The sequence below is a fragment of the Cygnus olor genome, chromosome 4 (genome assembly GCF_009769625.2).
Source record: "Cygnus olor isolate bCygOlo1 chromosome 4, bCygOlo1.pri.v2, whole genome shotgun sequence".
Lineage (NCBI taxonomy): Eukaryota > Metazoa > Chordata > Aves > Anseriformes > Anatidae > Cygnus > Cygnus olor.
Window position 1 is genome coordinate 12,134,316 of NC_049172.1, and position 13,042 is coordinate 12,147,357.

The 13,042-nt window shown below is 43.8% G+C and overlaps 1 protein-coding gene across 1 annotated transcript in view; it reads left to right on the plus strand.

Moving 5' to 3' along the window:
• Nucleotides 1–13,042, plus strand: part of TNKS (tankyrase) — a 123,323-nt gene that overhangs the window by 104,289 nt on the left and 5,992 nt on the right. Inside the window, exons 21-26 of the mRNA XM_040554823.1 lie at nucleotides 1,944–2,064; nucleotides 2,697–2,794; nucleotides 4,200–4,274; nucleotides 5,509–5,614; nucleotides 6,465–6,651; nucleotides 7,357–7,513. Coding sequence (XP_040410757.1) covers nucleotides 1,944–2,064; nucleotides 2,697–2,794; nucleotides 4,200–4,274; nucleotides 5,509–5,614; nucleotides 6,465–6,651; nucleotides 7,357–7,513 — 744 coding nt within the window. The remainder of the gene's footprint in view (nucleotides 1–1,943; nucleotides 2,065–2,696; nucleotides 2,795–4,199; nucleotides 4,275–5,508; nucleotides 5,615–6,464; nucleotides 6,652–7,356; nucleotides 7,514–13,042) is intronic.

Here is a 13,042-nt window from a genome sequence, read left to right on the forward strand (position 1 = left end):
GACTAAGCTGATAAACCTTGTCCCTAATTTAAAAAGAATGGGCAAATGCTTTTCAATGAAGTAGAGATGAAAATCTCTGAGGCTGTTTGATTCAGGTATCAGCAGTTTTCACTTTCTTAAAAAAGTGATGACTGCCAGTTTCTCAAGCTTACATTGCTTTAAGATATTTGAGGCCTATTCTTATGTACTGTTTCTTAGATTTAATGTGTTACAGTTCAGTAGATTTTTTGTGTGAACAAGATGGACGGACACTGGTGGAAGTGAAAGGTACAAGTGCAGGAGACTGGATTTGATGGTGTGTTTTTTCTCAGGCCTCTGCTGCTAATCTTTCGTGATGGGTCAGGAAACAAATATTTGAAATGTAATGTGTTACAGAAAAATCTCCAAATGTTTCCATGAAATCTTACAGAGGTATCTCCCCAAAGTGAACATGTTGTTATAATACTTTTTCTTACGTTTAAAGAAAAGGGCCTATGCTTCAGCTTGGAACTGGTTCTTTTCAGAAGCAAACCAACCTCAAAACAACCTGCATTCTGTTTGTTTTGTTATTTTTCACACCTTTCTCTTGCCATGCTGCTTTTGTCCTACTTTTGCTTCCTTTACTCCTAACCTGTTTTTAAGATCTTGCCCTGCTAATAAGATTTAACAATGTAAATCAGATTCATCATTTTGAAACTGTTTAGCTCCTCTTGTAGGTTTTTCTTTCTGGTGAAAGTAAGCTTATCATCCCAAGCACTGCACTACCTTCGTGTGCACCTCAACTTGGCTCTAGCCAAATATCCATATTGGGTCTGTGCTGGTACTGTCTAATACCTGTGTGTTTTCTGTATATTTTTTTTAATGTTGTGCATGTGATGAATGTCTTCAAAGGCTTTTCTACAGCAGTCTCATTAGAGGTGTTTCTGCTCAATTGGACAGATGCTCAGGGTAGCTGTAATTCCTTGCTTGAATTGCTTTCCTGTGGATTAGTGATACTCAGTTTGTAGTGTTGATGTCTGCAAGTCCAGTTGTGCTGACAATCTACCTGCTTTTGAACCAAGTTGTATGGGTTCCCATTATCTGCTGAGCTTCCAATCCCAGTTTAATGTGTAAATTTGGAAGCAGACTTTATACAGTTATCTCCTTCACGTTAAATCTTTGTGTTTCACAGAATCACCTTGGCACAGAATTGCTTTATAGCAATAAAAAACACGTATTACACCTAGTGATTATTTCCTGCTCTTTTTAACTTAAAAAAAAAAAGTTTATCTGACAACACATTTTATTACCTTTCTGCTTCCACCAGTAATCTCCATGACCTTGACATTTAACACCATGTGGATGTAGTTGTATATTACAACAGAATAGTCATGCCTGTCCTCACAACACTATTTCCCAGAGTAGTGGAATACTTGAGCATGACTTAGCATGGCAGACTCACTGGCTTAATGCACATGTGAATATATATACACACAGTAACAGTATACACCATAGCATACTGATGCGAAACACATTTAACATTTATTAGTAAACATATAGAATACTTGTTTCTGTATGTGTAGTGAAAATTTTGAACTACACAAGAAGGTGAGACCTTGAATGCTTCAGAAATATTCTCATGATTTGACTTGTCGTAGCACCTCCATGCATCCTGTTTCTACATAAGCAAAAATGTTTTTAACAAGCTCCTGTGAAAACCATCTCTTGTTAATTGCTGTAAGAGAAGTTAAAGTTCTACAAAAATTTGGGCTGTAGCTGCTGCGTATGGTCCTGTGATAGGGAGAGGCTTGCCAGAAGGTGGCAGCAATAAGGAGAGCAGTAAAACATAATATACATATATATATATATACATAATATATATACACTGTCTTGGTTGAAGCATGAATACACTCTGTTTTCTGAACTGATGTGTCTTTAGCCTTGGGAATCAGGCAGGTGATTTTTGTGGTCTTTCACCTTTCCAGATAACCCTGGATGTGTTGGCAGACATGGGACACGAGGAGCTTAAAGAAATAGGGATTAATGCCTATGGACACCGCCACAAATTGATAAAAGGTGTGGAGAGACTTCTAGGAGGCCAGCAAGGTAAATATGACGTTTTCACTTGTTAGTGTAATTGTAACATAGAACAGGCTTCCAGCAGTCATCTTCTGTAAATGTAGGCGTCAGTACCAGGAAGTGAAAGAATCTGGGTTTGGGAAAAATGTACTTGCTGATAAGCCTGATGGTTTGGTGGCTTGTGACAGATAAAGAGTGTATTGGGTTGATAAAGGATGGAGTGACTGCTTGCCTTCCCAGAGAATGGACACCCCTGAGGGAGCTGTGGAAGCTGTGACCATTTGCGGGGATCCTGTTTGACCGAGGAGGGAACTTTTGGGTTGAATTGCCCTACATACCTACCCCACAGGCTGGCTGTATCCTGAAGCGTGGGCTTGATGGAGTTCTTTGCTGCCCCACACTTCTCAGGTGCTTCTCTTGAAAGCACAGAGGAAAATCTAGTTATCAGACGTGCATTTTCCTTCTCTGTTTTAAGACTAGTTTTTTTTGCTGCTAGCAAAAGTGCTTTATCTTTTCAGGGTTATGTTTCTGCTTTATGCTTATTTTGCATTTCCTGCTATACTGGGGTTATATAAGCAGAAAAATGATGATGATGAATAGAAAGAAGTCTAGTATTGTTTTCTCCTGTTGATTTTTACTCTAATTTCTTCTCTTTGTAGGCACCAATCCTTATTTAACTTTCCACTGTGTGAGTCAGGGGACCATTCTCCTTGACCTTGCTCCTGACGACAAGGAGTATCAGTCCGTTGAAGAGGAGGTATTGCAAATATCTTTCTTGGTGGAATTTTTCTCTTCACCTAATCCTTAGAGCTAAAGCATGTTGAAAGTGATAAAATATGCTTTGGTGAATTGCATAGATCTGACTTGGAGTTTAGAGCATTTTTGTTTGTTTGTTTTAATTTATACTGATTATGGATTTTTTTTTGCTGTTTCTTGCCTTTTTTTTTTAATAAGCGGTGTGGTTGCTCACTTACTGCTATCATAATTTTGCTTTGTTCATGTTGTGTTTTGGGTGTCATCTCATAGCTAAGGTTTCCACAGTTTGCCAGAGAAAGGCAGGCCGTGAGTGAAGACTGTGGGAGATGAAGGCCTCACAAGCTTGTAGGAATTCTCTATGCTCAGGCTGTGTCTGCATCTGAATCAGCTTTTTTTCTCTTGTCTCAGTGGTTTACCTAATCTGTAACACAGATAAACATCTCTTGGATAATTGAGAGTTGACTATAATTTTATCTCCCCCCCCTCCCCCCCCCGCGCACTTTTATTTAAGTAAAAGCAGATACCATTTTGAAAGAAAAAGCATAACACAAAAGAGAATTTCTGAAGAGTTGTGTTTGAAGGAAACGTTTTATTGTGCATTCACTGTTTATGTGTACTGTTCCTACATTGTAGCACGGAAGAGTTTGGAGTTTTTTTAAAAAGTCTGGATACTCAGGGTTGCTGCCATCTTACCATGGAATATTTTTCATTAGTAACTCTGCAGTCTGGAGTCTGTGCAGATTTTTAGTGTAAACATGTCTGGCAGAAAGTGTCATGTGTTTACCAGAGTAAATTGGGATGTTTATTTGAGTTGTTACTAAAGGTTGTCACTGTAGCTATAAATACCTCTGGAAAAAAAAATTAAAACTGTTGAAATTCTCAGGAGCTGCTATTGACATAAGAAAATTTACACTGCAAGCCTTTTCCTACCACTAAGAAATACAGAATGTACACTAGAAACAATGTATATTAACACTAGAACATAAACAGTAGAACACTGTACAGTAGAAACATTTGGTATTACTTCAAAATGATCATCTTGTATGTGCATTACTTTTTAATTGTTTTCTAATCTAAAGGAGGTTTAGATTAGGTTTCCATTTGTATCTGATTTTGATAGGAAGTGCCAGTATTCTTCTCTTTCCTATCTAGATTACAATTATACAATCTTTTTAATAGAAACATCCAACTTCTCAGACAATATTGTGGAATTGTGTAGTGTGTTGACTGCCTGAGAAATAAGGGTGTATCTCAGTTTTAAATTGATGTCTTTTTTTGACACCTTTTAGCTCGTTTTCAACCAAGATAGTCTGTTGCTGCCAGTGACATATTAAGATACTGCATGACTATTTTGCCTTGCTAGCAAGTGTTGTGTGCCAAACATTCAGTTATGTTTATTTATGTAGATGCAAAGCACAATCCGGGAGCACAGGGATGGTGGAAATGCTGGCGGGATCTTCAACAGGTACAATGTCATCAGGGTAAGTTTCAAAGCCTCATAATTCTATTTAGTAAAATAAGTTGGAACTTATGCAGGCACACAGAATTGGGTCATCCTTTTATATTTGAAGTTCTTTGTTAATATAATATTCAGATAAAGAGTTGAAGCAAGCACCGAGTACTAAAATGACTGATTGTGTGCTTGGCACATGGAGTGAGGAAGAAGTGTCCTTGTGCTGTTAAAGGAGTCTGAGGAAATGATACTGAAGATAAAAATGCTGAAGAACCTGACTTATGTTTCACAGCCTGATTTAATTTTAGTCTATCACTTCTGTATTTGACTTTGCAGCACGGATCTTTTCCCAGGCTATCTTTTATTTCCTTTTTAAAGTATGTTTTGGGGTAGGGGGAAAGGATGAATGTGACTTTTTACTAAGAGTTCCTATCATCCTTGTGCTACTTTGGATCACAGCACATCCTTCCTTGCCCCTGCCAACTAGAAAAATACCTGTTTGCAAGCACTGATATGTCAGAAAATGGAGTGTAAGCTTTCGAAGGGGAAAGTACACTCTTGGATTCCGTTTTTCTTTTTTTTTTTTTTTTTTCTTTTTGCTGTGCTTTGGGGGGAAGTGAGGGGAAGTCAGAACAGAAAGCTCCCAAGTTCCAGGAAATCCTTGCTACATAGCTGTTTGAAAAGTGAGCTTGTACAGAGCTTTTGCAACTTAGCACAGGAGATCATACATCCTGACTTTGAAACAAGCTCTTTCCACCCTGCTCCCAGTCCTTTACAAAAACCACAGTGATATTAGAGCATGTGACTCAAACTATATTTCAAGATAAATTGAACATCTTGAAATATAGTTTCCAATATTCACACTTCTCTTTTCCTCAAGAGTTTTCATTTCATGAACATTAAACCTAAACCAGACAGCCAGCCTCAAAAAGCTATCTCAGTTCAACAGAGGCCAAAGCAGGGAGGGAAGAATCGCAGGCGTTCTGTAGTTCTTGGTGGTATTACATGCTCTGAGGGGTGAAGCCCAAAAGCCTTCCTTGAACCTGACAACTTAAGCTGCAATTCACAATAGATTGAACATCTAAGCATGCGTTGCTGACTTGGGTTTAAAATTTTAGCCTTATATGCAGAACAGATGTTGGGTTTTTTTCATACTGTTCATGTATCTTACTGAGAGTTTCCCTGTAGAATTTCTGCAAACTCTGTGAAACTGTATTTCGTTTCATTTAAATGGTATGCTTAGACCTGTTGTACCACTGCAGATCCAAAAAGTCGTGAATAAGAAGTTGCGGGAGAGATTCTGTCACAGACAGAAGGAGGTCTCAGAGGAGAATCACAACCATCACAACGAGCGCATGTTGTTTCATGGTAATGAAGTGATATCTATTTGTATGTGCTGGTATTAAAAGAAAAAAAAAAGGCAGAAACATACAAGAACCAACAGGCAATGTTAATGTGGCTGTTTACCATCCTGTACGGTAATTGTATTTCTACATTAATAATGCAAGGGTGAGGGGTGGTAGAGGTAGTCTGTGTGGTTACTGCAATCCCAAAAGGCACACTGCATACCAAAAAAAAAATATATATTTCAAAAGCAGTATCTCAGTCATTTCCATTAAAGCTGCTGGTAACTACTGGGAGGATGATACATTGCTGAGAGAAAGATGGTATCATCTAAAAGAGAGGAGCACCACACAGTAAAGAACATTTTACCCTGGCACTCCAGGCCGCTGTCTGGGAAAGGAATCAAAACCAACCATGAGTTTGAGCAACGTGTTCTCTAGAAGCATCTAGAAGTGCCTGCAAATGACAACTGCCTGAGAGTCCTCCTGCCCTAGACCCTTCTATAATTCTGTGCAGGAAACTGTTTTTGTGTATGATTGTCCTGATAAACTTGCCTCATCTTAGTGAGTACTGACTGATGGAGAAGATGTGCATTGACAAGATAAATTGTGCTAAAATTTGAAGTGGGGCGGGGAAGTCACTTAATGAGGTCTGTAAAATGAGTAAGACATGAGTCACATGTGGTATTTTGGTATATAACAGTAAATCCCACACATCACTGCATCCTGCTGGGTATCGCCTCCTTCCAGCTGACTGGGTACACCTTCCGGTATTTAATGGTCTGTTTGAGGCAGAAAAAGCTCCTCTTGACATAGAGTCCAGTATTACTACTTAACAAATATTGTGTGGTAACACATCCTTTTGTGTATTCTAGGGTCTCCTTTTATTAATGCAATAATTCATAAAGGATTTGATGAAAGACATGCATACATTGGAGGAATGTTTGGAGCTGGAATTTACTTTGCAGAGAACTCCTCAAAAAGCAACCAGTATGTGTACGGGATAGGGGGAGGCACAGGCTGTCCCACACACAAAGACAGGTCCTGTTACATCTGCCACAGGTATGTCTCCAGCAGGGTTCCCTATAGGTAACTCTGGCTGTCCGGTTTTTTATGATCCTGACACAGGATGAATTGCAGGGGAAGAATAGCCACTTGAGCTAGGTCATGGCAGGAAAAACGCAGCTTTCCATTTGTCAAGGCCGGGGAAAAAAAAAAAAAAAAAAAAAGGTGTAAATGCAGCAAGTCCCACAGAAAGGTCAAAGTGAGTGTAAATCAAAGTGAATTGCGGCTCAGGAAGGAGACTTGAAATACCAATTTTGGAAATGAAGACTCAGGCAAAAAGAGCAATTAAAGTCCAGGCACTCTCAGAAGAAAAAAGCAGTGCAAAGTGGATCAGATAATTTTGGAGGTGGTGAACAGGACTTAATCACAGCTTTGTTTTATTTTGTACTGAAGTAGGTCAATGTGCTCTTTGACACACCTGTCCTCATCCTACTGGTTTGAACACAGAATTTCAGCTTCTTGCAACAGCTATATAGAAAATGAACTAGAGCAAGCCTGCATACGACTAGACAAAGTGTGTGTTTTCCTTTCTACATGTCAAGAAATAGTTTTTATGATACAGCCTTAGAACTGGCTTCTAAAATAGTTTCTACAAAAACACTTGAGAAATTAATTGCAACAAAGTAAAAGTCTGAAATCACTCTGGAAGGATACATCTCCCAGTAAGATATTTTAATGCAGTGTTTTCTTGTTTCTTTTTAGACAAATGCTCTTCTGTAGAGTGACCCTTGGGAAATCCTTCCTTCAGTTCAGTACAATGAAAATGGCTCATGCCCCTCCAGGACACCATTCTGTTATTGGCAGGCCAAGTGTGAATGGACTTGCATATGCTGAATACGTTATCTATAGAGGAGAACAGGTAGGTGAGTTAGCAAGGACTGGGTTTGTGAAAGTGCAAAGATCTTCAAGTTGGAGAAGGGATGTGATTTATTTCTATGCTGGATGTGTTGCGTTACTTTGATTGATAGGATTTTTTCACTTAAATGCAAAAAGTAAGCAGTGAGCTGTATCAAAGCAGTTGCTACGCCTTTCCACTGAGCTGCTCTGATTTACATCAGGTAGAATGGCCTAATTCCTCCTCTGCAGCACTGATAGATTCTGCTAAGAGATATAATTTTCTCCAGTGGGCACTGAGTCTTCCATTGTATTAAACTGGCATTACTGCAGTAGCAAGAACACGTGCATTTCTGGGGCTCTTACAGATATTGAGTATTCTGGGCTTTTTACCTGTAGATCATAAGATCATAGAATCATAGAGTAGTTTGGGTTGGAAGCGACCTTAATGATCATCTAATTCCAACCCTCCTGCCATGGGCAGGGACACCTTCCACTAGATCAGGTTGCTCAAAGCCCCATCCAGCCTGACCTTAAACACTTGCAGCAATGGAGCATCCATAACTTCTCTGGGCAATCTCACCACCCTCAGAGTAAAGAATTTGTTCCTTACATCTAACCTAGATCTACCTTCTTTTAGTTTAAAGCCATTACCCCTTGTCCTATCACTCAGCTCCCTGACAAAGAGTCCCTCCCCAGCTTTCCTGTAGGTCCCCTTTAGGTACTGTCAGGCTGCTAAAAGGTCTCCCCAGAGCCTTCTCTTCTCCAGGCTGAACATCCCCAACTCCCTCAACCTGTCTTTGTAGGAGAGGTGCTCCAGACCCTTGATCATCGTAGGAGAGGTGCTCTAGCCCCTTAACCCTCCTCTGGACTCAACAGCTCCTAAAACAGCCAATCTTGCCAATACTTTTTATTTCAGAGTTTATTTCCAGCCTTTTGATCATCTTTGTGGCCCTCCTCTGGACTTGTTCTAAAGATCAATGCCATTTGTGTGCTGGGGGCCCCACAGCTGAATGCAGTACTCCAAACGGGGTGTCATGAGAACAGAGTAGAAAGGGAAAATCACCTTCCTTGACCTCCTGGTCACACTTCTGTTGATGCAGCCCAAAATGCAGTTGGCTTTCTGGGCTGCAAGCGCACATTGCTGGCTTCTTCTTTGTTGAGCTTCTCATCAACCGATACCCCCAGGTCCTTCTCCTGAGAGCTGCTCTCAATACATTCACAGCCCAGCCTGTATTTGTGCTTGGGATTGCTGTGACCCAGGTGCAGGACCTTGTATTTGGCCTTGTTGAACTTCATGAGGTTTGCATGGGCCCACCTCTCAAGCCTGTCCAGGTCCCTCTGGATGGCATCCCTTCCCTCCAGCTTGTTGACCACACCAAACAGCTTGGTGTCATCAGCAACTTGCTGAGGGTGCACTCAATCCCTCTGTCCATGTCTCCAACAAAGATATTAAACAATACCGATCCCAATACTGACCCCTGAGGAACACCACTCATCACTGATCTCTACCTGGACATTGAGCCGTTGACCTCAACTCTTTGAGTGCGACCATCCAGCCAATTCCTCACCCACGAAGTGGTCCATCCATCAAATATGTATCACTCCAATTTAGAGACAAGGATACCATGGGGGAACAGTGTCAGATGCTTTGTGCAAGTCCAGGTAGATGATGCCATTTGCTCTTCCCCTATCCACCAATGCTGTAACCCCATCATAGAAGGCCACCAGATTTGTCAGGCACGATTCACCCTTAGTGAAGCCATGTTGGCTGTCACCAGTCACCTCCTTATTTTCCATGTGCCTTAGCCTAGTTTCCAGGAGGATCTGCTCCATGATCTTGCCAGGCACAGAGGTGAGACCAACTGGCCTGTAGTTCCCCAGGTCTTCCTTTTTTCCCTTTTTAAAAAGGGGGTTATGTTTCCCCTTTTCCAGCCACTGTGAATTTCCCTGGACTGCCGTGACTTCTCAAATGTGATGAGTAGTGGCTTAGCAACTACATCTGCCAGTTCCCTCAGGACCACAGATGGATCTCACCATGTCCAATGGGCTTTATACCTTAGATGGTCTTGAACTAGATCTTCTCCTACAGTGGGTGGTTCGTCATTCTCCCAGAGCTCTTGCTAGTGAAGACTGAGGCAAAAAAAGTCATTGAGTACCTCAGCCTTCTCTTTATCCCAGGTATCCAGGTCTCCCATTTCCTTTCATAGAGGGCCCACAGTTTCCCTAGTTTTCCTTTTATCACTGATATACCTACAGAAGCCTTTCTTGTTGCCCTTGATGTGCGTGGCCAAATTTAATTCTAATAGGGCTTTAGCTTTCCTAATTTGATCCGCGGCTTCTCAGACAATGTCTCTGTATCCCTCCCAGGCTATCTGTCCTTGCTTCCACCCTCTGTAGGCCTCCTTTTTCTTCTCGAGTTTGGCCAGCAGCTCCATGTTCATCCACACAGGCCTCCTGGTATTTTTGCTTGACATCCTCTTTGTTGCAATGCATCACTCCTGAGCTTGTAGGAGGTGATCCTTGAATAGTAACCAGCTTTCTTGGGCCCCTCTTCCCTCCAGGGCTTTGTCCCATGGTACTCTACCAAGCAGATCCTTGAAGAGGCCAATGTCTGCTCTCCTGAAGTCCAGGGCAGTGAGCTGCTGTGCTCCTTCCTCACTGCCTTCAGGATCCTGCACCATTTCATAATCACTGCAGCCTTGGCTGTCTTTGAGCTTCACATTCCACACCAGCTCCTCCTTGTTGGTATGAATAAGGTCTAGCATTGCACCTCTCCTCATTGTCTCGTCTATCACTTGACGAAGGAAGTTATCATCAATTCATTCCAGGAACCTTCTGGATAGCCTATTCCCTGCTGTGCTGTCCCTCCAGCAGATACCAGGGTGGTTGAAATCCCCCATGAGGACCAGGGCTTGTGAACATGAGGCTGCTTCTAGCTGCCTATAGAGGGCCTCATCTGCATGGCCTTCTTGATCAGGTGGCCTGTAGCAGTCCTCCACAATCATAGAATTGTTAAGGTTGGAAAAGACCTCCAAGGGCATCTGGTCCAACCATAAAATGTCACATGTCCCTGCCCTCCCTGTAATCCCAACCCATAAGCTCTCTGTCAGCTCCTCATCCATCCCCAGGCAGAGCTCCATGCACTCCAGCTGCTCACTGACATAAAGGGCAATTTCCCCTCTTCTTCTCCCCTGCCTGTCCTCCCTAAGGAGCCTGTAGCCTTCCATTTCAACGCTCCAGTCATGTGAGCCATCCCACCATGTCTCTGTAATGCCAATGAGGTCATAGCCCTCAGGCTATGCACACATCTCTAACTCCTCTTGTTTATTCCCCATGCTACCTTCCAGAAAGGTTACATGGAATTAGTCGCAGAATCACAGAATCATCTAGGTTAGAAGAGACCTCCAAGATCACCTAGTTCAACCTCTGACCGAACACTAACAAGTCCTCCACTAAACCATATCACTAAGGGCTACATCTAAACATCTTTTAAAGGCCTCCAGGGATGGTTACTGAACCACTTCCCTGGGCAGCCTATTCCAATGCCTAACAACCCTTTCAGTAAAGAAGTTCTTCCTAATATCCAACCTAAACCTCCCCTGGTGCAATTTTAGCCCATTCCCCCTCGTCCTGTCACCAGGCACGTGGGAGAATAGACCAACCCCCACCTCTCTACAGCCTCCTTTAAGGTACCTATAGAGAGCGATGAGGTCTCCCCTGAGCCTCCTCTTCTCCAGGCTAAACAACCCCAGTTCCCTCAGCCGCTCCTCGTAAGACTTGTTCTCCAGACCCCTCACCAGCTTCGTTGCCCTTCTCTGGACTCTCTTGAGCACCTCCATGTCCTTCTTGTAGCGAGGGGCCCAAAGCTGAACACAGTACTCGAGGTGTGGCCTCACCAGAGCTGAGTACAGGGGGACAATCACTTCCCTAGTCCTAGTGGCCACACTGTTTCTTATGCAAGCCAGGATGCTGTTGGCCTTCTTGGCCACCTGAGCACACTGCTGGCTCATATTCAGCCGACTATCAACCAATACTCCCAGGTCCTTCTCTGCCAGGCAGCTTTCCAGCCACTCATCTCCCAGCCTGTAGCTCTGCTTGGGGTCGTTGTGCCCCAGGTACAGGACCCGGCACTTGGCCTTGTTGAACTTCATATAGTTGGCCTCAGCCCATCGGTCCAGCCTATCCAGATCCTCCTGCAGAGCCTTCCTACCCTCAAGCAGATTGACACACGCACCTAACTTGGTGTCATCTGCAAACTTACTGAGGGTGCACTCGATCCCCTCCTCCAGATCATCGATAAAGATATTAAAGAGGACTGGCCCCAGTACTGAGCCCTGGGGGACTCCACTAGTGACCAGCCTCCAACTGGATTTAACTCCATTCACCATGACTCTTTGGGCCCGGCTACCCAGCCAGTTTCTAACCCAACAAAGCGTACGCCAGTCCAAGCCACGAGCAGCCAGTTTCTTGAGGAGAATGCTGTGGAAAACAGTGTCGAAAGCCTTACTGAAGTCGAGGTAGATCACATCCACAGCCTTTCCCTCATCCACTAAGTGTGTCACTTTGTCATAGAAGGAGATCAGGTTCATCAAGCAGGACCTGCCTTTCATAAACCCATGCGGACTGGGCCTGATCGCCTGGTTGCCTTGTAAGTGCCGCGTGATGACACCCAAGATCATCTGCTCCATGAGCTTCCCTGGTACCAAAGTCAGACTGGCAGGCCTATGGTTTACCGGTTCTACCCTCTGGCCCCTCTTGTAGATGGGCGTCACATTTGCTAGCCACCAGTTGACTGGGACCTCCCCATATAGCCAGGACTGCTGATAAATGATGGAAAGGGGCTTGGTCAGCTCTTCTGCCAGTTCGCTCAGCACCCTCGGGTGGATCCCATCCGGCCCCATCGACTTGTATGCATCCAAGTGCTGTAGCAGGTCACCAACCATTTCCTCGTGGATTACAAGGGCCACATCCTGCTCCCCATCCCCTTCCACCAGCTCAGGGTACCGGGTATCTAGAGAAAAACTGGTCTTGCTGCTAAAGACTGAGGCAAAGAAGGCATTAAGCACCTCAGCCTTTTCCTCATCTCTCATCACTAAGTTTCCCGCCCGCATCCAGTAGAGGATGGAGATTCTCCTTAGTCCTCCTCCTGTTTGTGTTTATGTGTTTATAAAAACATTTTTTGTTATCTTTAACAGCAGTAAAAAAAAAAAAAAGAAAAAGTTCCGTAGTGCCGGTGGAGGGGCACGGGGCTGGCGGGGCGCGGTGAGGCGGTGGTGCTACGGCTCTGAGGGGACAGCGGGGAGGGGTGTCCTGCCGCCGGCACTGAGGTGGCGGGGAAGTGCCCTGTGAGGGGCATCCGGAGGTCCTCGGGCTCAGTTCAGCCCTCGAGCGGCTGCCATGAGGTGTGGTGCCATGCCTCAGTGACCTGCCGGTGCTCGGGGGCATGAGGAACGTCCTCCCGAGCACCCGCCAGAGGCACGGCAGCCAGGCTTCGCCTGTGCGCTTTGGCGAGGAGTGGCTGCTTGGCGGGAAAGCTGTCTGGGGGAAAAAA